At 37.2% G+C, this 27672-nt stretch overlaps 1 protein-coding gene across 2 annotated transcripts; it reads left to right on the top strand.

Moving 5' to 3' along the window:
- The first annotated feature begins 739 nt into the window (after positions 1 to 739).
- Positions 740 to 24175, top strand: LOC138713639 (26S proteasome non-ATPase regulatory subunit 10-like). 2 transcript variants are annotated; one of them, XM_069845896.1, is made up of 6 exons: positions 740 to 883; positions 9007 to 9280; positions 9584 to 9646; positions 18488 to 18562; positions 22944 to 23048; positions 23359 to 24175. In XM_069845896.1, the coding sequence occupies exons 2-6, from the start codon at positions 9008 to 9010 to the stop codon at positions 23881 to 23883; spliced, it is 1041 nt and encodes a 346-aa protein (XP_069701997.1). In that variant the 5' UTR covers positions 740 to 883; position 9007; the 3' UTR covers positions 23884 to 24175. The 2 variants fall into 2 exon arrangements, with proteins under 2 accessions (XP_069701997.1, XP_069702002.1); XM_069845901.1 differs by lacking the exon at positions 9584 to 9646.
- The last annotated feature ends 3497 nt before the right edge of the window (positions 24176 to 27672 follow it).

Genomic DNA, 27672 nt, shown 5'->3' with positions numbered 1-27672 from the left:
AACCTTCGCCTCGGAATGAACTGTCAGAGTGCCCTCTTAATGCCTCCTTTGACGGCAACGACCTGCGGAAAGAAAAACGTTCCGGTGAATTTCAATGTTATGAAGGCCATAACTCGGAAATAAAGCATTTCCGGACACATGTTGTAATGAACTATTTTGATTGTCTACATGTGGGAAATACATACCTGAAATTATGCCCCGTATTTTTGAAACACCCTGTATACTAGACTGTGGTGATAGGCTAATATTGTAAATAGTTCTAGACAATCACATTCCAGGCTCCTCAACTGTCCAGTAGACCTCACAGCGTCCCTCTTGAATGTAAACAACATTCAGTTGAACGGACTATCTCGGGGAATCTTTAGCAAATGCCTATAAAAAAAAAGAACCGGAGTGTCTCTGGACTCAATTGGGATCCATCTTGAATTACAACTTTAAGCAAAATGATCAAAGTGTGTGCCAGGCCTAATTGAATTTAAAAAAGACGCCGTTGCTGTTGGTAGCACTGCCTTCGTTTCGACGAATGACAACTTTATCCATAATTTCGTATAAGTTATAGTTCATACATATTTCGCATCTGGCTGTATACTAGCACCTTCTAGTTCAACATTTCACGTGACGACAGGGCGAAATTGATGAATTTGTATCACGAGTATTCCTATCTTATAGTCGTCGTTCTGTTGGCAGTACTGTTAACTGATAAACCATATCCTAGTCCCATGATTGAAGACGGGCGTGTCGCGTTCTGATGAAGGTCATACAGGATATTACGCAGTTAGCTGGTGCTGTTGTAGCCGGAAGTTACGTTGCTAGATTGATTCGTGGCGTCTCTGTGCCTTGCTTCGTTCCTCAGCTGTGATATTACGCCTTCAAACTTAATCAGGTAAGTAATTTCGTGTTTGTTGTTGAGTGTGGCGGAAGTTTTGATTCTTTACAATTAGTGTATTAGTGAACGTTATTAAATAGGTCTACAAAATAAGGCATGTGACTACTGTAGCCTGTGAATGTGGACTCAAGGCCTTTTGTAGTAGCGATGTATTTCCTCAGTAGGAGCTACAGTTTAAGTTAATAAATGTCCTTTTTACAGTCTGGATAGAAATGCTATTGACAAAACTGTAGCCGTAGTGATGGTATTTTTTTTTTAAATGGCCGTATTTCATTGCTTTTTCAGGAACGAAAATCCTTGAAAAGTGGCGGAAAACAGAATTTAAATTTCTAAAACTTAGTGAAATAATGCAAACACCGAATTTTAAAAAAATGCATTAGTCCTACCAAAAAAAAAAAAAAATAAAAATAAAGAAACAACAAATTACTTTTCTATAACGTAGCAAAATTTCTTACTTGGTTATTTAAAGACGCTTTATCAATTACGAGGTTATTTAACATCGATGGTATTGGTCATAGAGAGATGAGGCCTGGGATTCACCATAGATTACCTGACAGTCGTCTTACAGTTGGGGAAAACCTATAAATAAAACAGGTAATTATCCCAAGCGGGGATCGAACCCGCGTCCGAGTGCAACTCCGGATGAGCAGGTAAGCGCCACAGCCGTAGCACAATTATCCTTTCATTAGTGTAGGGCTGCTTACCTACCAGAGAGCATAGGATATGCAAGGCGTACCCAAAGCCTGAGGAAAGCAAACCAATCTGTCACTGATCCTCGACCTTACGAAAATTCGCCTAAGCTCTATTCCACAGTGCCACAATTTGCACAAACGCATTTATGTGATTTTACCCTACGCCATGTCTTACCAAGAGAATTTGCAGCTTTTTCAGTATTTAACGATGACCTAATTGAAAGTTAGAGAGGCGTCCATTTACAACCGTCGCACAAACCACGTACTTTGTTCCATGGTCATTAATCAAAACACTCCGTGATATGACCTAACTTCACGGAATATAATCAAATCTACCATCTTATAGCCTACGAACGCCAATTAGCGGGAAATCCGTACACTATTTCACATTAATGACGAGAAAACGTTGCCATAGTAACTCCACAATCCTAGAAGCATGCCCACGGACGTCTGGGCACCAGAGAGCCATATTCTACCACGGAAGAGGTAAAGTCACTAAAGCCAAGTAGCTAGACACTAAACAAACCTTTTATAGCTTGACCGCCACACAACCACAAATAAATGCGCTCAACCCGACATTAATATCTAGAAAATACAGGCCAGCGTTTTCATGGAGTATTCAAATCGATTTCAATACGCTCACAATGATTTCAGTCTCAAATGAGATCGGATCATATTCAATACGCATTGAGTTGCATGGCAACGCGTCAGTTACCCTATTCAAAACGGTTTAATACACTGAATGCATGAACGATCATCATATATGTTTCATCTGTCATCTGTTTTACCAAGAGCGAGCGCAATTTTGTATGTTTTAAAAGTCGTGTTGTAACATATAATAGGTCTACATTAAGAGCCAGAATATTAATTTTTCATGGGCATCAATTACAAAATGCAGTGTTGTTTATAGCCAAGGCCTACAAGATGACCAACATTCCAATCCAACATATCGATGACATGTTGACCAACATAACTACTTTCGAAGCTTCAGTTTCCGTATTCAAATGTGCTACATCCCAAATATTTACAAGAATCTATATACCCTTCAGATATGTACAGTTGTCAAAAAAAAAAAAAAAGTGGCCGCACTCGTGAACAGCGAATATTTTCAAAGTCCACTTCGGGTCGCGGCGAAGTTACACGATGCTTGTGCTTGTACAAGCAGTTCCGGAACTATGAAAGTGTTCCATATCTGCGCCTCGTAGACCAGCAGTAGAGTGCTTGTTAAATGATTCAAAGGTCGTGGGTTAGGGCCTTCTTCAAGTTTCCATTTTATTTTTTAATCGTTCTTTAGCGATGTAAATGATATTCAAATTATCATTTGTATCCAGTTATCGTTCTTTATGGATATCACGTTATTTATATTTTGTTATCGTTCTTTAGAGATATGAATAAAATTCAAGTCATCATTTGTATTCTGTTATCGTTTTATAACGATATGAATAATAATTATTATTATTGTATCTCCAATGGGGGTTAGCCCTGTTTTACATATGTATGTTAGGGCTATAGTTTTATACACAAAAATGATAAGCATAAAGAGAAATGGAAAAGAAAATTAAATTAGCTTACGCGATGTAAGCAAAACATAAACAATCCGTAAATTAGGCATTGCGATTGCAAAACAAATATCAGTTATCAATTTGAAATATACAAAAACATTAACAACACACATACGTAACACTTCTATGACACAAATATGCAGCTTTCCGTACCATACATCATAAATTAATACACAATAGTCACACAAACACAATCAAACTATAATTACGACATTGCGACGACATCAAGCATCCCATAACTGACTCACATACATAACAAATCAAGCATCCGTTGCAACACATACACTTCAACATAGTAACCACACCTTTAAAAGTTACAAATTTGGCTCCAAGTAGAATAAATAGGACACTGTTACTAATTACTATTCTTCTACAATTACTTAAATACATCTGTAATAAATCTGTGAAATTCCGATATGAATAATATTCACGTTTTTTATATTGTTATCGTTCTTTAGTGATATAAATAATATTCAAGTTATCATTTATATTCTGTTTTCCTTCATTAGCATTATAAAATAATATTCAAGTTATTTATATTGTTATTGTTCTTTCGCAATATAAATCATCTGTATTTTATGTAAGTAATTATTATAACACAAATAACCATCTTTCTTTGTAAAATAGGTTATTTTATTTAGATAATTAAATAGATATTATATAATATCTTACATTAATTAAACAAACCGATATTTATTATTTATATTCTGTTATCGTTCTTTAGTGATACTGTATAAATAATATTCAAGTTATTTATATTGTAATCGTTCTTTAGCGATATAAATAACATAAATTTAATATTAGGTTTGGAAAAATCCAGTTGCATAATACTGGTATTAGTTTTTCTTTTTGTATTATTATATTATACTATCTTGAACCACAATAAAATGAAAAGGAGTAACGAGGAATTGAACCTGAGACGTTGACATCTAAATTTCGACGTTCGTCCGCTGAGCTACGAGGGCAAAAATGTGGAAACATTTTCGGAAAAATTGGCCCAATCACACTCTAAGATTTTCTGATGATTCGTAGAAGCTAGTCCAGGATGCGGGGGGCAAAGGCTAATTGAGATTTCCCGGTCTCTGATCGGGTCAAACATCCTGATAGAATTAATATTTAACCCTTGCCGTGACTTTCGGTGAAGTCCCGAGGGCCCAATTAGTCAAATCCACTCTCCTCATCTCCACGCTTGGGCCCCCTGGAATTTAATAAGATGCGAAAGAGATAGTGGTGTGCGGAAAGCAACGGGATGTTACCGCATTTAGGCCTATCCTTCCCAAGAAAAACTGCAAACATGAACAAAGGAAGCTTTTAATAGAATAAGAAGGATCTTCTGCGGACCAATGGAAAAAGAACTAAGGAAGAGACTAGTGAAGTGCTTTGTGTGGAGTGTGGCATTGTATGGGGAAGGAACATGGACATTACGGCGAAATGAAGAGAAACGAATTGAAGCATTTGAAATGTGGATGTGGAGAAGAACGGTGCGTGTGAAGTGGACAGACAAAATAAGAAATAAAATTGTGTTTGAAAAAGTGAGTGAAGAAAGAATGATGCTGAAACTGATTAGAAAGATAAAAAGTAACTGGCTGGGTCTCTGGTTGAAAAGAATAATAGACGACATTAGGATATGTGGATCATATGCGGAGACTAAGAGGAAGGCAGAAAATAGGAAAGATTGGATATTGCTGGGTTTGCAATGAAAGATCTGTCCATGGACAGAACACTTATGTATGTATGTTCAGAATGCCTGGAATATCGTGTCTAAGAACAGTCGCTATTTGCAAAGACTAGTCAATTCCATGCCCACTCGACTGCAAGATGGTCGAGATAAGAGGAAGATAGACTAAATATTGAATTGTGGCTTTTTGTTTTGTTTTTTGAACGCTTAATTGTTTGAATGTCTTAAGGCCGACGCCGGTAAATTTGTTTTGTTTATGCCACGAAAGATATTTTATTGAGAATAAAATCTTTTTTCTTTCCATCTGCAGCCACAATATCATAATGATAAAGTCATGGCATAATATATTAATGAATCTGATGTTAATTACTAAAATAATCGTAAAAGAGAAAGGAGCCATTATGTATAGTTTGTCTCTTTCAAAAACAGAACAAAAAAGAACATAAGAAGCACGAGTTTGTAGTCGAACGCAGGACCTCATGAATAAGAGCCCTGAACGCTACCATTACGCTATCGAATCACAGAGAGAATACTTCAATTATAACTGTAGATATCAGGCAACGTGGTCCAACAACATGTAACATCGCCTGTGTCCGAATTGTAGCGAAGATACCCGAAGGGAACTTTGTTTCAGGAGAGCGGCCACTTTTTCTTTTGACAGCTGTACATATTTACAACAAAACACTAAAGTAAGTCCCTATTTCTAGTGCTGCAAATACTTATTCTCTCTGCAGTTATTTTAAATGAATCCTTTTCAAAATAAATAAGAAAATTTATTACACTTTTTTAAATTGATTTACGAGATTTTTGGAATTTTTAACCAGTTTTTTTGTTCAATATTTGTAACAATGTATCTCAGAATCTATATACCCTTTAAATATGTACACATTTACAACAAAACACTAAAGTAAGTCCCTATGTCTAGTGCTGCAAATACTTATTCTCTCTGCAGTTATTTTAAATAAATCCTTTTCAAAATAAATAAGAAAATTAATAACACATTTTTAAAATTGATTTATGAGCTTTTTGGAGTTTTCAACCGGTTTCTTTGTTCAATGTTTGTAACAATGTATCTCGTTATGTCCAATCTCAAGAACTATCGTACTGCAGTCAGATGGATGATCCAGCTCTGACCACGTGACAGCCAACACCGCACTCTCAGGTGTCACTCACTGGAGTCTACACCGCTCACTGCTCCTGCCCGGCCCTGGTTTACATTAACGATTGTTGCCAAAACTTTTCGAGGAATAAAAACTTTTGAGTGTTCGTAAGATTGTTCAATAATTTATTTTGCGTTATAGTGGGAAAGACGAAACAGTTTCTGGGTAACTAGGCTATATTACGTTATGTTATGTTATGCTATTGTTATGTAGCCTAAAACATGTACTAATAGGCCTACTTAAAGAACTGTTAAAACAGTTGCAATGATCAAAAATATGTTTTTCTTTCTACTGCAGCATTGTAAACACTTTTCGCACGATCGTTTTTTCTTTCTTTTTGTATTTACAGGTATTGTTGTTAGGCCTTGATAGAATTCCCACACAGAAACTTGTTGCTAGGGATAACATAAAACTATAGGCCTGCTGAAATAGACCCATTACAGTGTATTTCTGCGAAGGCTTATGAATAATATTGCTCTACATTTGCAATCCAAAATATATTGTATTTAGAATTTTGATAATATATGATCGTTCAAAAGATGTACAATACACGTTTGTGAAATGCATTACAAAATGTCGGAAATTGAAAACTAACTCTGCTCGTTTTTCAATCTTCTCCTCGATTTTATAAAAAGCACTTCCCTTGTATCGCAATGTAGCCTACTATTATCGTTAGTAAAAATGTTGCTTAATATTCCACATTATTGTGCCAGAGCCGTAAAGTATTACCATGGCAACTAAAACGTCATGACTTCTATTATGACGACATAACTTGTGACGTAAAGTTAAATATTGTAATTATGGTTTGCCGTGCTATAATATTTAACACATCATTGTTCCCATAGCAACGCCTTTCTTCATAGACCATGATATCAAACTATCCATCATTACAAATTTGTTGTTATTTTTTTATTAGGCCTAAATGTTTTAAAATGCTGTCGTAAAAAATAACGTATGAAACACGTTTTTAATTTTGTACAATTTCTGCACTTGTCAGAATTAGCTAACTCGCTTCACTCATTTACTAAACAATGGCTTACACAATATAGTGTAGCATTATAAACTTGTCTCATAATAGGCCTATACTTATTTAGCATTACTATACCGTATTTTATTCAATTGAAGCGTTGGGCCGAATAACGATCTATGTTACCATTTTTACAAATCGAATTTTTAATGGAATATTGCTCAGTGTAGTCTTACACAGCTGTCACGAAAATTGTTTTTCAATATCTATATCAGAGACGCTTCTACACGAGTTACAACCGTGAATTTCTTGGTTGGAACAACGGTCTACATCACTAGTCACTTCTAGCGTGTCCAGTTGTTTACATCGTATCGGGAGTTATTGCACGGGAGTTTGTTCTCTTTACGAATACTGGGTACTTGAACTGTGTGTATCAGGTTTCAGTTGATCTATTACGTAAAATGAACGACTGCAAGGCAGTGAAGATTTCTACGGTAGATATTTACCGGCTAAATAAATTAAAACAAAAAGTATACAGATAAATAAATATTAATGAGTGGAAAGATGTCACAATAGTCGCCGAGAGGTAGTGGTCTTGAGTAATAGACTACAACAAGAAAGACGAAGTTGCAAGTTAGTGCGAAGGATCCCCCAAGTAATGTAAGTTCCTGTCTCATTTTTGCAATATTTTATTAGTTGTATTTTAATTTACACTTTATCTAGTGTTAGTTGGTCTATGTTGTGTTATGCCACTATAGTGTCTTAGAATTTTATCAAGGTACTTCGTTTCAGGAACAGATTTGTGGAAATTCTTGTAAGGAGATGTGCTCACAGCTTGCTCTTGGTGTCAGAAAGGAGCTGTTCAAAATCTATTACTCTCTTACAGTCACCATTTAAAAACTGTGATTGTTTTGTCTTCATTATTAACAAAATTTTTACTTAACAGATAGGTCATCTGTTGGATGAATACTGAATATTCGGGACAGGGGTTCAAATTCAATCCCCCAACAAATTCTCAACTGTAATATTTAATTTTCGTTATTCATTTGTTATAGTCACAACTTTAATTAATCTAATGGTATCCCTACATCTTAGTAGTCTACTGCACTTATTTTATAATACTGTTATTATTTGATCAATATTGTGTTTGTAAAGTGAGGAACAGCTGATTGGTTTCTGTAGCTTTCCCTCTCTAAAACCTTGGGACTCTTCAAGGATTCAAGCTTACTGTCTCTTCCATGAAAAATATATTCCATCATACTTTTGCTGTAAATGAGGACGGCAAGTGAACTACAAAATAAAATAGAAACTCAATTATATTAAAGTTAATTAAAAAAATTAAAATTAATATCAACAATCGCAAAGATAGCCAAGAATGTACTACCAGAGTTGAGAAAGTTAACCTAAAAACGAAACAAGTCCAAAAATCACGAAATTGGTCTTAAAAACTGTGAGTCTTACAACCAGAAATGAATCATTAGGATTTATGTATTTATCAGTAAAGTCTGCAACTTCTTAGATTAAAAGTAACATGCTAGCAACGTCAGGCCGTGCTGATTATGGTATTGTTCTAACACTGATGAGATTCCAACATGTGTAAATGAGCAACTGTTGTTTTCCGCGGCCAAGAACTTGTAAATTTGCTGCAACTGTCTACATGTCAAGACAAACTTGGCATGTAGAGAGTTGCAATTTACTGAATTGCAAACAAAAGAAAATCAGTAACAAACGTTATAGTAACCTAGAAGCGATTTATCTAAAACTGGAAAGTGTCTAATCTGCCCCACTTGTACGATATTCTGAGTGTAACCCTTGACATTAGTCAGTCAGTGAAACTGTATTATTATTCTGATACAATATTTTGGAACGAATTTTTACAGACTCGGTAAAATATTTGAGCAAAGCGAAGTATTTGGACAGAAATGACCTTGAAAGCTGCCTTGCACTCATTCATTACAGTTTCTGTAAGATCATTGGAGCACGTGTTAACGGAAGAAGGTCAGTAGTGACTTGTGAATAGTATTTGTAGGTTTCACTGTTTTCTTGCCTTCTGGTGTTCAGGATGGCAAAACCCAACCCTCTTCCTGACCTCAAGCAGCGAGTGAAGACCCTGGAGGGACAGGTTCGAGTGCTGCTTCCTCTCATAGAGGAGGTGAGGGTCCTCAAGGAGAGGTTGGACTCGCGGTCCCTGCATGGCCTGGGGGCAAGGAAGGAAGAGGAAAAAGTAGGGAGCAGCAACAACATTGAGGAGCTGAAGGAGAAATTGAAGCTGAGAGAGAGGGAATTAAGAGAAACACAGGCTGAACTGGAAAAGCTGAAAGAAGAATCGGAAAGGGTAAGAGTTCCGCTGTTGCCATATTTACAGTTACTGCTGAACACCTTAGATTGGGTCACAATTAAGGCTTTATTCCACAGAACTATTTGCTCGTACCAGACATTCACAAAATGGGTAACGAGAGAAATTGAAAAAGAGTTAAGACCAATTTGTAGTCATGTACAAAATGCGAAGATAGAGTTAGAAATGTCGTGTTGTTTAATACAATACATTCAGTAGTTGGTTGTGAGTTATTCTGTTTCTCATCGTACTGCCACCTTACTGACTGGGCTACGTCTGAACCTGATTCCTTTGTGTTTACAGGAGAAAGTAGAACTGATGCAGAAATATGAAGGAGAGCAACAGTTGCGGCTCCAGCAGGAAGAAGTAAGTGATGAGCTGTTACCATGGTTACAGACACAGTAATTGGACAGTTGACGATACTTTAAAGGTTGGACCAGTAAGCACGAAAAACTTTAAAATAGGCAGATATGCAGATGCCAAGGTGTGTTCATATAGGCACTTAATTGAATGATAAATATGGGTACTCCATTATATATCACAATGTAGTGACAGTAATATTACTGGCAATATGTGAAAGACGAAAATGGCGATAGCTAAGTGAGAGGAGGCCGAGGACAGTGAGAAGGTTTGAGTGGGTTAGGTGAGGGGCTAGCTGAAGTGTGATTTATATGACACTGCTTGTATTTGCTTTGAACAAGCTTCCTTATTCGCCGGCCAATTTCCTGGCTATATTTTCTAATGAAGCTGCTTATTTATTTCACTAGCGTCTTATTTTGAATTCCCATTGACTAAAACACACTCAATGACAAGTTGAACGTGTGCAACATTAATGCTCAGTGAAAGCGATAAGCCGGTTGATTTTACTAGCGGCTTCCAAAGAAATGGGATGTCAGGACTTCAGGGACTGAATCTCTGAACAACTGGTGAATACATCTGCCTTCAGTGCAGGCACGAGCGGTGATATAGGCAGCTGTTTACAAACCACATTTGATAAGACGCACGTGTGGCGTAATGCGTTGCCCTTGTCCTGTGTAATCGGGTCCTCCGATTCTAGTTCCTTAAAGAGCAAAGGTTATGTCCCCTGAGGTTAACATGAAAAGAAATAATTGACTACGCCTGCAAAAGAAAAATATGAGAGAACTGTTATTAAGATATTTCACTGTCATAAACAGTTGAGAAATAGAAGAGGAGATAGGACCGTGTAAATGTTTATGAACTAGCGAATTTTCCTGCCACATATTGATTCTGGAAAGCATCAAGGTGCGACAAAAGAAGCTAGGAAGTAGCTTTAAAAGCAGCAACATATAAATCATACTTAAGTAACAGGAGTCCAAGGACAGTGACTAGTTTAGAGTTGATTTTATGAGGAGAAATGTAATCATGAAAATGTGGATTACATATCAGGGCGGGCAGGTCTAGTCCAGTGGTTCTCAAAGTATGGGTCGCGATGCCTTGGGTTGTCATGTAAAGAGCTGAGGGATGGATTATAAAATAAAGCAACAATGGCTTATTAGAGGAAACCGTTGCTTACGAGATTACACAAGCTGGCGCATAGAGCTTGAAAAACGAGTCTGAAGTGGTTCCCTCGTAATGCCAATTCCGCCGCTCGGAGCGCTGTTCTGCCCTATATATTCATAGTAGAACACTTAAAAGGCATTTGGGACATTTAAAGGACTCACCATTGCTTATTAAATGCTTCGTACAATATTTTATGGACAATAGACGTAATTTGCAAACTTCTACTCCTCAATTATATTACAATAAAAGGCTGTCATTCTTGATATTAAAACATATTACATATAAACTGAGGGACTGTCTGCTCTGTACTTCAGTTCATACACCAAACATTTCCGGAAATAAATTAACTTGACATCTTACATATACGCACTATAGCCTACCCTTTTCGCCTAATATTATTAATATTGTTATTAAATAAGATATTGCAACTAATTAAGGTACTGCATTATCTTTAATTTCCTTGAATTCATAATTAAGCATTTGCAAGAAGGCGTAACTTTTCCCTCTCTTAAAAAAAAAAAATACGAACGTCACAATAATTGAGAAGTATAATTATCACGCGATTTTTTCTTGCAGTGGTGAAAACATTTCTATAGGCCTACTGATTAATCTATTGAGCATAGTAATAGTAAACGCTGTAGTATTCTTTTCTGAAGCCAAGATTTTCGCAAGCACTGAAGTGCGGCACATGTAAAGATGAGGAAATGTCCCTCTTTCTTTTGGGAAAACTTGTGAAGCCACTACTGGACAATATTGCCAAAGATATTTCCAGTAAATACGAAGTGATTAGGAAACTTAATCAGAAGCCCCTAAATAGAAAAGTGCTGAAAGTGCAATAAACTGGGCCATTTCTTAATTACATATAGAACACTGGAACTGACTATCTACAAGGACCCTCTGTTATAAATATTATGATTATTTCAGATTGTGATACAGTTATAAGCGTACATTCCTAAAATTTAAAAGTAACAATGAGGATGCCCTATGTTATAGGAAAGTTTTAAACGTGTACATTTAACTTTTTTATGAATGATTTCCTGATCAAGATTTTCATTAACTATGTGCCAAACTTTTGAAGTGAAGAGTGCAGTAAGAAACTGTTGGACATCTGATCAGTATTTTAATCATGTGCTGGTTACAGTACATTAGATGTCTTCTTGAATATACCTGACGAGGTATGTATATGAAGTTTGTATCGTCAGTATTCAAGTAGCCTACTTATGTATGTAATTTGTATTATCTGTACAGAAAAAATTTAGCTTATGTGATAGTATGAAGTAATCTCTCACGAAATAACAAGGAAGAGAAAGGTGCTTAAATTTAAATATTGAAAACAGGATGATAAGAAGAAAATAATTTTTACTTCCTTTCAATTATTAATGAAACCTGGCCACTCACCATTCGCAGTTGATTTCTATGGTTACAGGTCTATTCTTCATATTCTGTAGCTTTCAAATAATTTCTAAAATAAATATTACGCCTACTTAGCCCTTGTAAAACGAAATTTTCACTTTCACTTTCAACGGAACACTCACTTATATTCAGTTCTTGTATCTTGCAGTAAATTATCCATTTGTGATCATCTTTCCAATATAACCTCCCATTGAAACGACCACTTAAAATCATAAGCTAGAATTTATTATTTTAAAAACATTTCCACGTACATACTGTTATAATTGTTATGAACCACAATACAAAAGACAACACTGTCAAATTGGATTAATTTACCAAGATAAACATCAATACCGGTAGTATAAAATCACATATAGGCCTAGGCTATATTATTTCATTACTTTATGGTATTAATTAAAAGCATTAATTTTGAAGAATTTACAAATATGCTGAAATAATTTATGACACCTCTTATAGAAATGTAAAAATATGTATGTACATTTTGAAACAATGGGTATAGCACCACTTGAAAATGTTGAGCATTTTAACAGTAACTTGTAAATTGTTCCATCACGTTGTCTATAGTGTTCATTTATTGTAGCACTTTTAGAACGAACGTGGTTCACATACATAAGAAGAAATGACGATGGAATGAGTCGAAGACATACAGTTTTCTTTAATTTTTAGCAAATGATGAAGTTGAATATATACTGTTACTTCATATCCTAACATAAGTAGAGTTGCCACCATAGATGTAACACCTCCGTAACACCTGAAATGAATATAAAATAAATTAATGTATTGGTAATGATACAAGAATAAAAATAAATTAGGCTAGACATAACCTCACAAAATTACAAACACATGCTAAAACAAAAACAAAAAAACTTTACGTATCCGTATATAATAAAACTAGATATTCTAGATATAATTTGATTCACACGATAACCACCTCAGCCTATTTCGGCAGCAGCCATTATTAGTTACAGTTTGAGGTGCATTACCTAATCTCATACTAACCTTGTTAAGTTCTCTAACCTAATTCACTGATAATTACGTAACAATACACAGGTCTAAAATACAGACAAATACACATTAATTACCTAATAAGTACAGCATGAAGATAATTCATTACTTTTGTCGGTATTTTCTAAAAGAGAAAGGGAAAACAGTAACAACATTATCTTCAATGTTTACATCACGTCGTTCACATTTTCATTAGGCCTATATCAGTAATGCTTGGTAAGTGAAACAATGCATGAAATTATTTTACATTTCGGGTCACATCATTCGAGAGTCGGAAAATGCAATTCGCCTCTTTTAACATAGCATTGCTTGTTATATGAGAGAACTTTGACATTTACCTTAACCTATAAAGATACGACCTGTTGGTACCGAGTTCTTCACATAGCAAAACACAGACAATTTTCGAATATAACTTAGCTGAACAAACTTCAAATAACACTGTAATATGCTTGGCATATTTGTAATATTCGTACTCAATGAGTAATGCACAATTAATCGAACTATTTTCACGATGCACAATGCTTTGTAATGGTACTATTCATCATTTCATAGGGCAGGGAGGCGAACCTAGCGGCAGAAATTGTCATGACTCACAGAGACCTACTCTCGATCGTGCTATGCGCCAGCTTGTGTAATCACCAAAGCTCGGAACTTGGGGACTTGTGTCTTTGAACGTGGCTAAGCGACCGGACTTCAATGTCAACAAACTCCCGCTTCCAGCACGGAGGTACTGTCAGGTCTGCTATAAAAGTGGTTCCTGGCTGGAACAACATAATGATAATATTATGAAAGGTTGAAACATCTAATTTTATAGCATATATATAAATAAACATGCAAAATACATCAAATTTACAGTTCTGCTCTGTACATTTCATTACAGTGTATGACTACATGCATTCGAAGATTTTCGAACCCATAAATTCTTCGTCTGTTAGTTAAACATGATTTGAAACGAAGGAAACTTATTTCCACGTCACATGAAGTGACGGGAGCAAACTTTAATTTTTTTATTTTATTTATTTTAACTAGCTACCTAGTGAGTACAAATTGCATTTATAAAATAAAAATGTTTCCAGCCACTACCGTAAGAGTCAGGCTCGTGTACGGTGTGGTCTTAGTGAATAATATAACATAAAATTTACAAGGACAGTTTACTAAATATAGTAATTAACTTAATTCAAACCAATAAGTACAACACAAGAGCAAGAATAAAGAAGAAAGGGAAAACGAGAGAAAAATACACATTTAATATAAATTGACAATCCGACAGAAGCCAGTGATATTCGATAAAAACATGAATATAGTCGATAGAAATAAAAGGTAAAAAAAGTACATTTGTTACTATTATATATCATGGATAATTTTACAAAATTCTTTTTTTAAAAGTTTCAATTTTAAAAAATTTCAAATTTGGAAAATGGTTTGAAATTTTATTATAAAGTCTTGGGCCTAAATAAAATACTGAATATTTCACTGTCACTGTTTCCTGTTCGATTTTCAGCAGATTTCGTGTCTGAGAAAGATAAGTATATCCTAAATTTTTCTCGCAAATAGTTTTCAATTAGTGTATCACTACTAGGGAAGGTCCCTCTACGACTTGATCCATGGCTATGGACAAATTCTCCATCAATTTAAAGGACTGCAATGTCTTTCAATGAATGCCCGTTTCCAGCTCTAGTTTATGTGTGGTACAACTTACAAGATATAAACTCTGCATTAGAAGAAAATAATGTATCTCCTCAGAATTCCTCCACGAAATTCTGTACCTAAAATTTAAGAAATGCATTTTCAAACTTCCATAACACCCATTCGAATAACACGTATTTTCTATTTCCTCAAACAGACCGTTTACCTGTAATTCTCTTAATGTCATTGGCTTCGACGTGACACAGTTTATTCTTTCGTCTTCTTGCCATTCGATGTGACCACTTTCTTAGTACAAACGACTGTCCCTGAGCACTTGCAGCGTGAGCTTTGTGTACGTTATGCCTGTAACCTTACTCAAGCACACGACACACAAGTCCCCAAGATCCGAGCTTTGGTAATCACGTAAGCAACGGAGGAAACGCAAGGAAAGCTTGCCCATTTGACTGATGCGCAGAGAACGATATTCGGTCCTCGTGCCGTCATGCTCGTTACAGGGCTGCTATGAATCATGTAATGCTGATTACAGGGCGCATTCGAAAGCGTGGTACTGAGCTGTTCGTATCGTGGAGTGTATTGTGCAGAGCGGGTAGAAGCAGCGTGTGCGTTACATATTCTGCGTTTTATCCCTGATATGAGGATTTTTATACACTTCAAAGTGTGTTTGTAAAATAATAGAGTTCTGTATAACATTCTATGTAGGGCCTACTTAACAATGGCCCCCGTTTGGCTCTAAATTAGGAAGTGCTAATAAAACGTTACACAGTCAAACTAGGGAATTATTTATAACGTTTATAAATGTATGAAAAACGAAACGGGCTCCGCTCGTAACATAAGGAGTATATACAGATTAAAATAAACTGACCATAGTACCACGCTAGTTATCGGAACATTTTAATAAAATCGCATAGTATTAGTTATTAGTATTTTATTACAATGTCAAATATCAATTATTACAGGATCACATATTTGTTACAACATCTTTCTAATTTCATTCAGTGATTTTATCCAGGAAATAACGACAGTTTTGTTGTAATAATTAAAAAAATATATATTTATTTGAAAAAACAAAGTCTGTTACATAACTGAAGCTTCCTTTACTTCTCTACATGATCACCACCTACATTTAAACATTTGTCGTATCTGTTCACTAGCTTTAGAATTCCCGTGTTATACTCCTCTGCCGCCAGTTCATTAAGCCAGGTGTTCACTGTCTTCTTAAACTCTTCATCACTTCCAAAACGCGTACCACCCAGAAAGTCTTTCAGCTTAGTGAAAAGGTGAAAATCGCTAGGAGCAAGGTCTGGACTATAGGACGGATGATAAAAGATTTCCCAATCGAATTGATCCAGCAATTCTCGAGTTGAAGCAGCAGTGTGCGGGCGGGCGATGTCGTGAAGAAGCACAACTCCTCTCGAAAGCATTCCCCGCCTCTTGTTTTGGATGGCTCGCCGTAGTTTTCGTAAAGTCTCACAATAACGATTTGCATTGATCGTAGTGCCTTTTGGCATGAAATCCAGCAAAAGAACACCTTTGCGATCCCAAAAGACAGTAGCCATGACTTTTTGTGTTGAGAGAGTCTGTTTGAATTTTCTCGGTTTCTTGGGTGATGAGGGATGATGCCACTGACGTGATTGGCGCTTGGTCTCTGGGGTGTTGTGAGACACCCAGGCCTCATCACCAGTCACAATTTGATCAAGAAAGGCGTCTCCATCTGTGTGATATCGCATCAAGAATGTCAATGCTGAGGCCATTCTCTGAGTTTTGTGTTGGTCACTCAGTTGCCGTGGAACCCATCGTGCACAGATTTTGTGGTAGCCAAGATGTTGCAAAGAACGAGAAATATCAGGAAAGGCAATATGCAATTCGTCGAGTGATGTGCGCCTGTCTTGCAAGATTCTGTCGTTCACTTTAGTCTTCAGGTTTTCTGTGATGAGTGATGGGCGTCCGGGTCGAGTTTCATCGTGGACATTTGTTCGCCCATTGTTGAACATTTCGCACCAATTTTCTCACATTTCTTTCATTCATTACAGTATCACCATACACTTCTTTCAATTGCCGGTAAATTTCTGCAGGTTTCAAATGTCGGGCATTCAAAAATCGAATCACACTCCTCACCTCACAGTCGGCGGGATTATCAATCACGTCGTTCATTTTGAAGTAACACAAAATGCACAATGGCGACTTGTTGCAACCAGTACTCATAACATTATGAGAACACATGTTAAGGAAGCCAGTTGACTTTCAAACAAGGAAGGGGAGTCAGCTGCGCGGCGGGTATGCGCGAACGGTCGTTATTTCCTGGATTCCCCTCGTATATGTAAAAGAATTCGTGCTTCTGTATTTTCAACAATGTTATGTTATTAGTTACTCTGCAACTAGGTTTAGGTTCCGTTACATGCGTTGTGGTAAATCTCACTCGAAACATCAAGAACTGACGACAGTTTGCCAATCGAATCGAAGCGAGGTCGAGTGCACCCGAACGTTTCCGAATGTTCGCTCAGCTTTCCGTGGCAAGCTCTTGCATTTACTCTAACAGACATTTATGTTGTATTTGAGGAAAACTTAGTGAAAATATTAACGACGATTTTTAAATGCAACTAAACCCAAACTTTAAATTCCTGAACATTCATAAATTCACGTTGTACCACTTCATCTTTCAACGGCTCATTTAATACAATAGAAAGAATGAAACTTTTTTTTGTCAAGTGATGTCAACCAGGAATCAAGTTTCCTTGCAAATCTATTGGTTCTAGCTTGGGCTATTATTATTATTATTATTATTATTATTATTATTATTATTATTATTATGTTTACATCTTGGCCTTGAAAGTTATATCAATAAGGAAGGCACGTCTAAGAAGCAACATAGAATAAATTGGAAAGTAGGTTTGCGTATTCCGGTTTCTCATCACGCAGGTACGATGCTTTAGAAGTTGGCTGCTACCGACTGGTTTTCAGTAAGATCATATTTTTTTCCCGATTGCCGATTGTCTAGAAGGTACATATACGGTAGTGAGGGAAGGGTAGGTTGCAAAGAAAAGTGTCTCCAAAAAATGGGCAGCATCTTCACAAAGATTGACGTACAGTGGTCTAGATGACCAATGGCGCATCTATTGTAGGAAACTTAAAATTGTTTAACGACACGTTAAAAGTGTTAATATTTTTAAAAAGTGGGCACTGAAGATGGCGCAGAACCGGCGTCGAAACGTGCCAGAAGCAATCTATTTTAGGGCTTAATGAAAGTCTGAATTATGTTCTGGGTAGTTAGGTGATCCACGACCCATTTCTTTTAGGGTTTATCATGAAAATACAAATTACGGCTTGTTCTGTGACCCATTTCTTAAAACTTCATAATGAAAATGATGATTATGTTTCCCACAGATGTTCAGTTTATTTGAGGACTCATAATATTTACTTAACTCTTTAGGGAAAACCGTAGGCAGTGTGAGAGGTTTTATCTGAAAGCCTTTATCCAAACATTATACGTTGGTAGCTGTTGTCTCAATTCCTGTTGCTGTATACCGGCCATCAGCTTGATTCCTTCATGAAACCTGTTGCTTCAAGTCAGACTATCACCTAACCAGCTGAGCTTTCTCTAATTCAGAATTGTTTATATTACAGAGTTACCAGGAGCAGCTGGGGAAGCTGAGACAAAAACTGAAGGCTGAGCGAAAGATGAGGCGCCAGCTGGAAGAAGTAAGTGTGAGCTGTTGCCATGGCTACAGTTTGTATATCTGTATTTACACTGCAAGTGGGCAGCACCTGGTGGCAGTGGTATACACAATATAAACAATACACAATAAAATTGCAATACACAACACAATTATACAATACACAATGCAATTGAGGGGCGTTTTCACAAAACTCGTTTGGCCTATCTTCAAAAACCTGTTTTTTCAGGAGAGCTGTTTTTTAAAATACACCTATATCGTGATGAAAATTTAATTCGTAAAAAAATGTAATATATTGCAATCTTAGAATGGAATTGGTAAACACATTTCAAACAAAATTGTGAGTTTGTATTTTCCTAGAATATATTAATAAATTTATTGAATTTTTACAAAACTCGTTATCTGCTTCCCTTAATATGAGGTTTATATCAATTTACCCAATGTATTTGTTCTATTATGTGTCATAATGATATTTATTGTAACAAAAACGCATTGTCATTACACAATGAAGCTGAAAATTTTAGAAAATATTACATTTCTGATTAATATTTGCACTTTAGCCATGAAGAAGCATAAATGTTTTTCTACAGTACTCTGTACCAGTGTTTCTCAGAATAATATTATGTTATTTATGCTCGACCATGCCGAAATGTAGTAATTATACTCCTGGTAGCAGACCTTTAATGCATGTCATTAAAGTACACCTACTCATTAAAGTACAGGTGTTTTCAGCCAATGATAACTCAGCTTACAGGTGTTCAGCCAATGACAAGTCAGCTTTGTACCGTTATAAAACCGCAGGTATCGATTTTCTCGGATATGCAATCGAAAGAGAATTAGCGAAAAGTCACGGAGGCTGGAAATCCAATACTGTCACAGAAGGTCATGTTCTGTTACTATAATAATTAGCGTTAATTGTAAATAATATTCAAATAAATTCAATTTGTCATCTCGTTTTTCAATGTCGAATTCAATAATCAAGGTTATGCCAAGTTTAACGGGATTACACAAGGTCAATGACATTATTGTTCCTGGGAAAAAGTCAATACTTTCGCGTCTGCGCACATCTCACAATTCACGACCTAGAACAAGGTCACTTCCGATCTTGTCAGACACAAATAAAATGTAGGCCTATACATCTAAATAATTTCAAGTTAGAAATATGGTCGAGCATAAAAAGTCATATGAAACTCGCCTATAATGGTAATTAAGAAGCTTGAATGAAAATTATGAAACTCGCTTGCGCTCGTTTCATAAACATCCATACTCGCTTCTTAATTACTATCATTATAGGCTCGTTGCATAATGTACTATTATAGTATACACATAATCTATTATTAGATAATCATGTCCAAATTTCTGATGAAACAATCACAAAAAATAATACTTATTTTCGCAGGATAACACAAATACTGACGTATGAAATATATGAATCACTGTCATCCTGTGTGCACCATTTGAACACATCACTAGTATACAGTGAAACCTCTACTTACGGACACCTCCAAGATACGGACACTCCTCATATACGGACAGATTTTTATGTCCCAACTGAAATAATATAGAAATAATGATAAATTTAACTCTCGTTTAGGACACTCTCAGACACGGACACGGATAGCTGTTTCACAGTCCTAAAGCTTGCTTTACCTCCTGACTGCGGACAGAACTTGAATTTCAAGACATAACGTGTTACAAAAATAGAAAATTTAGTTTTGAGAACTGTACAGAATCCTTAACATGATAGAAGACAATAAGGGTCTCGTAGGCTACCACTAGCCCAGCCTGCTATCCCTTGTTAGCTGGAAGCGGGTGGATAAACGAAGTCATAAAATGTAACCTCTCTAATTGGTTCAGGTTTCCGGAATCGTGAAATTGAATTCGACACATGATAGGATTAGTAGGATTATTCTCTTCACTTCAATCAGTTGTTCTGTTTCGAGAGACATGACACCTGAACGTAAAGGTTAAGTTGGAAACTGTAAATTACAGCACTGCATAACTGTAGACCTAGAATAAAATTGCATGGCACAGTACTGTATTTTCGTTTTTCGATCTTATCTACTGTAGTTCAAAGTTGCAAAGAATTTACTGTAGAATACTGTATTTAGAATTAAACTACCCTTAATACATTTCATTTAAAGGGTATACACTCCCTCCCAATAAAGGACACCTCCCAGATGCGGACAGATTGTTACGTCCCTTCGATGTCCGTAAATGAAAGGTTTCACTGTAACACTTTTGCTTTTCTCAATTTATGTCAAAATATCTCGTTAGTTTCTTTATACAGGATGTTTTATAATTTCTTTTACAAACATCTAGGGGTTGTAGAGAGGACTAAGTAGGTAAAATTTTGGTTGGGGACCCATGTCCGGAAATGTATCGTTTCGATCCAAAATAAGTTTGAAGATCGAATAGATTTCACATCTCCCTCTTCACTAGAGGCAATGAGCTCTTGCCAGAGTGCACTATAAGAGTGGTTCCACGCACCGTCTAACGGGTCCCAGGTAATTGACTTTCCTGCAAGAAGTACTGATAGTTATGTGAAGATTTGCCACTGTCAGCAAATAGGTTCCAACATGATGGCGCGCCCGCGCACTTTTCACTTGCCGTCAGTGAACATCTCCACCAAACATTCGGGGAAGGTGGATAGGTCGAGGTGATCCAATTCCTTAGGGTCGCCAGATTTAACTCCTCTCGACTTTTTCCTTTGGGGCCACATGAAGAACCTTGTTTATGAGACACCTGTAGAGCCGGAGGAAGATCTTCATTGTTTCTAGTGAAATGGTAGATAGGAAATTGGTTCGATATTCAAACTTATTTTGCATCGAAACGATACATTTCCGGACATGGGTTTCCAATCAAAACTTAATCTACTTAGTCCCCGCTACAACCCCTAGAAGTTTGTAATAGGAATTATGAAACACCCTGTAAATCAATACTTTTGGGATGTATCTGGTTTTGCTGACAGTCAAAATAGATATTAATAACGTTTTCTTTAGTCGATTTTAATATAAATATGAAAGATAAGTAATATGACATTTATTTAATGCCAACTCTTGTAGATAACAAGTTTTGTAAAAATTCGCCAACTATAGATACCGAGTTTTGAAAAATCTCTTTTATTTCAACATCAATTTACTGATATATTTACCAACTTTAGCTTAATTCTGATAGCATCATTGGATTCTCCTGCCTCAAAAACATAAGAATACGTTAACACCTCAAAATCGAAAAAAAAAAAAAGAAAAAAAAAAAAAAAGAAAAGAAAAAAATGTAGCTAACGAGTTTTGTGAAAACGCCCCCAATTATACAATACTTAATACAGTTATATACACAGTACAATAAGAGTAGCCTACACAATACAATTTTACACAATAATTACAATTAATATGAATATCTAAAATAACCTAAGTAATAGCCTAGGTGAACCTAATTTTACAATACAACCTACATATGTATAGGCCCTACATAAGTTTCACATTGGTACTGATAATAATCTTTCACTTTACTCTAATTTCACTCACTGTAGTGGCACTATGACGCATTTCACTGACACTATAACACATTTCACTGACACTATAGAACACATTTCATTGACACTATAAATTATCACTGATCGGAACTATTCACTGCACTATAAAACCATAACTTCACTGACTTACCTCGCTTCACTGATACAACAGTTCAAGTAAGACAAATAATTACACCCTTATGCATACTTATAAACAAAACTACATCTGGTAATCATTTCTAGTCTAAGGCCCTCTTACACGCTATTTTTAAATAATTTACAATTCAAACCAAGGGAGTAACTCGTCAGGCTAAATAAATACATGTCACCTTAAAAAATTAAATGTCACCTTAATTTTAATTTACGCTTTATAACTTACAAAACTTTTTAAGTTATTCTTGAATCTCCTTAAGGAAGGACAGCCCTCAAAGACCGCTGCAGGTAGGTCATTCCAATCATTTATAGTTCTATTTAAAAATGAGAATTTACCTACATCCGTTTTCTGTTTCCTACATTTGATTTTAAAATCATGATCGTTCCTACCATAGTACGTTGGCTTTTCTAACCGAGCCGTTATGTCTACCCATGCTTTCTGAGCTAGATGTGCTCTATACAGTGACGATATTCCACTTTTCCTACGTCTGTTCTCCAAAGTTTCCCATTTAAGTTCTTTTATCGTATCGTTTCCATCTTCTCTTTTACCTCTAACCTTTTACGACCTCCATTCAGTCTTTGCACATTTTAATAATGAGAAAAACAATAATAGTTCTAATAATATTATTATTATTAGTATTATAAAATCATCGTCATCATCATCATAGTCATGTTTCTAGTGAAGTTATTGGCATCTGAGGTTCTTCTCAACCAGATTTGCTTTTACTCGTAATTACAGAGTAACGAAGAAGCACTGCAAGTTGTCCGAGAAGAACTGAAAGTGAAGAGAGAGGAACTGAAGACAATGGCGGACGAGCTGCAAGCGGAGCGCCAGAAGACAGCAGTAAGTGTGAGCTGTTGCCATGGTTACAGTTACTGAGCAATGACTGATACAAACTGTTACAACAGAGATTGCGACCAGCTGCAGTTGGGGAGCAAACTTAATTTGAGTTTTCAGATTAGAACTGCCACTACTACAACTATTACTAATAGGGTACTACTGATATTACTGTAGTCATGGCTGTTGTCACTACTACTGACATTATTGTAGTTATGGCTACTGTCACTACTACTGCCATCAGCTTCACTCAGCCTAGTGAACTGTCACCTAGCTGACTGAGCTTCCTCTGACCAGATTGTTTTGTGTGCTGCAGAAGCACAGAGCTGCGGCTGAGGTCGGGCCCAGCCTGGAGCAGAAGGACAGCCAAGGCTGGACTGAGCTACACCGGGCAGCGCACCAGGGGGACACACACAGGGTGCAGCTGCTCCTGGATGCAGGCAGCCCGGTGAACGCCGTGGATCATGATGGCCGCACGCCCTTGTGGCTGGCTGCACAGCAAGGCCGCCAGGTTGCGTGCGGGGCTCTGCTGACTGCCGGGGCGCGGCCGGATGTGAAGGCACGATCATCTGGCTGCACTGCTCTGCATGTGGCTGCACTCAATGGGCACCCTGCAGTATGTGAGCTGCTGCTGGCAGCTGGGGCGCGGCCCAACGAGCCTGTTGCTGCAGACCAGCGGACTGCACTGCACCGTGCAGCATGTCGTGGCCACGCCCCAGTGGTGCAGCTGCTGTTGCAGCATGGCGCTGAGCGGGGGGCGAGGGATAGTTACGGACGGACGGCCCTGGACCTGGCGCGTCTGAACTGGCACACAAAAGTGGCGGCCATGCTGCAGGGCTGAGCAGGCGCAGTGGTGCCAACACGACAGCAATATCATTATACCACAGTAACCAGCGGCAATGTGTTGTGTTGGCATCACTGCTCTGCGTGTAATGCTGTTACTTCATTGGTCTCGTGTTGTGTTGCTTTGTTGTGGTTGCAGCTTGATACGCCACTGATACCTTGTGAATATTATTATTATTATTATTATTATTATTATTATTATTATTATTATTATATTATTATTATCTTTTTAATTATTGTTTAAATTACTTACTGTACAAAATATTCTAATAAAATATGGGAAAATTGTTTATTTTGGTGTCACTGTCCCTGTTATTGTCTGATTCTGATACGCCACTGATCCTTCAGGATCTCATCCAGACTATTTCAAGCACAGTAAGTATGTCGCCTCTCCGTGTCCGGTGACCTTGACACGCCACTGTCTGCCGCTAATGTTCCTGCTGCTCGCATCCACATCAATACTACGGCCATTTTTATGCCTATATTTATTCACAATATGTAGGCCTATATGAACTAAAGCATTTCCGTTGGCATCACTGTTCCTGCACGAACTCTACATTCATGCCTAGAGTCAGCGCGTCTGGCGCGAAACCAGGTGGCCCGGGTTCGATTCCCGGTCGGGACAAGTTAACTGGTTGAGGTTTTTTCCGGGGTTTTCCCTCAACCCAGTATGAGCAAATGCTGGGTAACTTTCGGTGCTGGACCCCGGACTCATTTCACCGGCATTACCACCTTCATCTCACTCAGAAGCTAAATAATCGAAGATGTTGATAAAGCGTCGTAAAATAAGCTACTAAAAAAAATTCAGGCCTAGAATGTTGTCTTAATTACGTCCATAAAGTACGCCACTGATAATTTGACAAACTTAATTAGGCTTTACTGTCATGTACTTTGTGATCGCTATATTGTAAAAGACGTAAGTTTGAAATAAAACAGAGTTTATATCTGATAGACTATGAGAAGAAAACTTGCCTACAAACATAGACCTAGATCTATAGAAAATAGACGTAGGCCTTGTAGGCTATATCCTTGAGTACGACATCAGACATTTACAATTACAATTAGTACAGAGGGCTTCGCACACTTTTGAAATATTTTCGCCATTCATTGACTCTACATAGCCTACATAATCAACGTCAGGCATAAATGAGCCTGAGTTATTCTTTCAATCCACCTTCAGTGCCGACGTCAGTATACGGTACTGACGTTAGTTTCGCCCTCTACATATTGTTTTCATGTACCCCTCAATCGGTGTGGCTCTACATTACACGAGAATGAATCTGGAAGTGAAAAATGACGGCCTGCAAGAAATTTAGTCCAGCAACAATTAAGGCCTACTCGCGAAATATTAGGCCTACGTTAGATATAGACCTACCTGGCTTATATACTTTCGAGTTCAATTTCCAGTTTGTAATTTGGTAGGCCTGCAACTTGTCGTCTGTGTTATCTCAATAAAGAATCCGATTATTTAAGGCTTTTCAAAACCCGGAGGTTCATTGCCGCCCTCACATAAGTCCGCCATAGGTCCCTATCCTGAGCAAGATTAATCCAATCGCTATCATCATAACCCATCTCCCTCAAATCCATTTTAATATTATCCTCCCATCTACATCTCGCCCTCCCCAAAGATCTTTTTCCCTCCGGTCTCCAAACTAACACTCTCTATACATTTCTGGATTCGCCCATACGTGCTACATGCCCTGCCCATCTCAAACGTCTGGATTTAATGTTCCCAATTATGTCAGGTGAAGAATACAATGCGTGCAGTTCTGCGTTGTGTAACTTTCTCCATTCTCCTGTGACTCCATCCCTCTTAGTCCCAAATATTTTCATAAGCTCCTTATTCTCCATCATCCTTAACCTCTGTTCCTCTCTCAAAGTGGAAGTGCAAGTTTCACAACCATACAGAACAACTGGTAGACTAATATAGAAGTTATCCAATAACTTACATTAAATTTTTGTCGCAAATGAATCGCAAATCTGTTACTATTGCATTTAATTTCCTAATATTGTTTGTTTCCATCACCAGGCTAAACGCCATGTCTCTGTATTTCTGTAATGTGTGCTGATATTGCTTACAGCATGTACAAAACTTAGAGAATGCGTTTGTATAATGACAGGAAAACTTGTTTAATTGATTCAGAAAAATAAAATGAGTCAGTTGACTTATTAGGAAAATTCAGGATAACAGGCAGGGTTTGGAATTGAACGGGTTACATCAGCTTCTTGTCTATGCGGATGACGTGAATATGTTAGGAGAAAATCCACAAACGATTAGGGAAAACACGGAAATTTTACTTGAAGCAAGTAAAGCTATCGGTTTGGAAGTAAATCCCGAAAAGACAAAGTATATGATTATGTCTCGTGACCAGAATATTGTACGAAATTGAAATATAAAAATTGGAGATTTATCCTTCGAAGGGGTGGAAAAATTCAAATATCTTGGAGCAACAGTAACAAATATAAATGACACTCGGGAGGAAATTCAACGCAGAATAAATATGGGAAATGCGTGTTATTATTCGGCTGAGAAGCTTTTATCATCCAGTCTGCTGTCAAAAAAACTGAAAGTTAGAATTTATAAAACAGTTATATTACCGGTTGTTCTGTATGGTTGTGAAACTTGGACTCTCACTCTGAGAGAGGAACATAGGTTAAGGATGTTTGAGAATAAGGTGCTTAGGAAAATATTTGGGGCTAAGCAGGATGAAGTTACAGGAGAATGGAGAAAGTTACACAACGCAGAACTGCACGCATTGTATTCTTCACCTGACATAATTAGGAACATTAAATCCAGACGTTTGAGATGGGCAGGGCATGTATCACGTATGGGCGAATCCAGAAATGCATATAGAGTGTTAGTTGGGAGACCGGAGGGAAAAAGACCTTTGGGGAGGCCGAGACGTAGATGGGAGGATAATATTAAAATGGATTTGCGGGAGGTGGGATATGATGGTAGAGACTGGATTAATCTTGCACAGGATAGGGACCAATGGCGGGCTTATGTGTGGGCGGCAATGAACCTTCGGGTTCCTTAAAAGCCATTTGTAAGTAGTAAGTAACAAAAATTTTGTATCAATACAAACAGTGACGTAATTTGGATGTAAACATTTACTAAGCCCTGCTACTGCAAAGTTGCAAAGTGACTTGATGTATTGACGCATAACACGGTGCTGTACCAGAGCCATCTTCAGTTACAAGCCGGAGAATGGGTACGTTTGGCAACGCTGAGGGGAGGCGAAATAAGGCATGACGTTTTAGTCCTTTGGTTTCCTTGCCACGTGAACATTTTAGAAATTAATATATACAAATGGGCTGACAAGACGCCAGAACCCAACTTTGAGTGCACACAAATGCTGTGTGACTTAAATTGTGGCTTTCTGTTAACGTACCTCCAGTAACGAATGAAGGCTATTATGCAAATCTGGCTTTCAGGTAGTAGCTCTTTGTAAAGAGGTTTGAATAATTTCAAGAAAAATTGTGTCAGTCCATTAGAGTTCTGTGGATATAAAAGGAAGAATTGTGGCGGTGTCGTGTACAGTTCCTGGGATAGCTCAGTCGGTAGAGCATTCGTGCCCTAAGCCTAAGCGAAGGGTCCCGGGTTCGATACCCGGCCCCAGAACAATTTTTCCTTGAAATTATTCAAACCTGCTTTACAGGGAGAACTACCTGAAAGTCAGAGTTGTATATTGGACGTTTGTTCATATTCAGTATCTACGAGTCAGTTTATCAGGGAATGATGTACATGAAATATAATAATTTTAGTACTAGTCTGTCTGTGTACAGC

This window comes from Periplaneta americana, chromosome 2 (genome assembly GCF_040183065.1).
Source record: "Periplaneta americana isolate PAMFEO1 chromosome 2, P.americana_PAMFEO1_priV1, whole genome shotgun sequence".
Taxonomy (NCBI): Eukaryota; Metazoa; Arthropoda; class Insecta; order Blattodea; family Blattidae; genus Periplaneta; species Periplaneta americana.
This window is presented reverse-complemented; position numbering and strand designations above follow the sequence as displayed.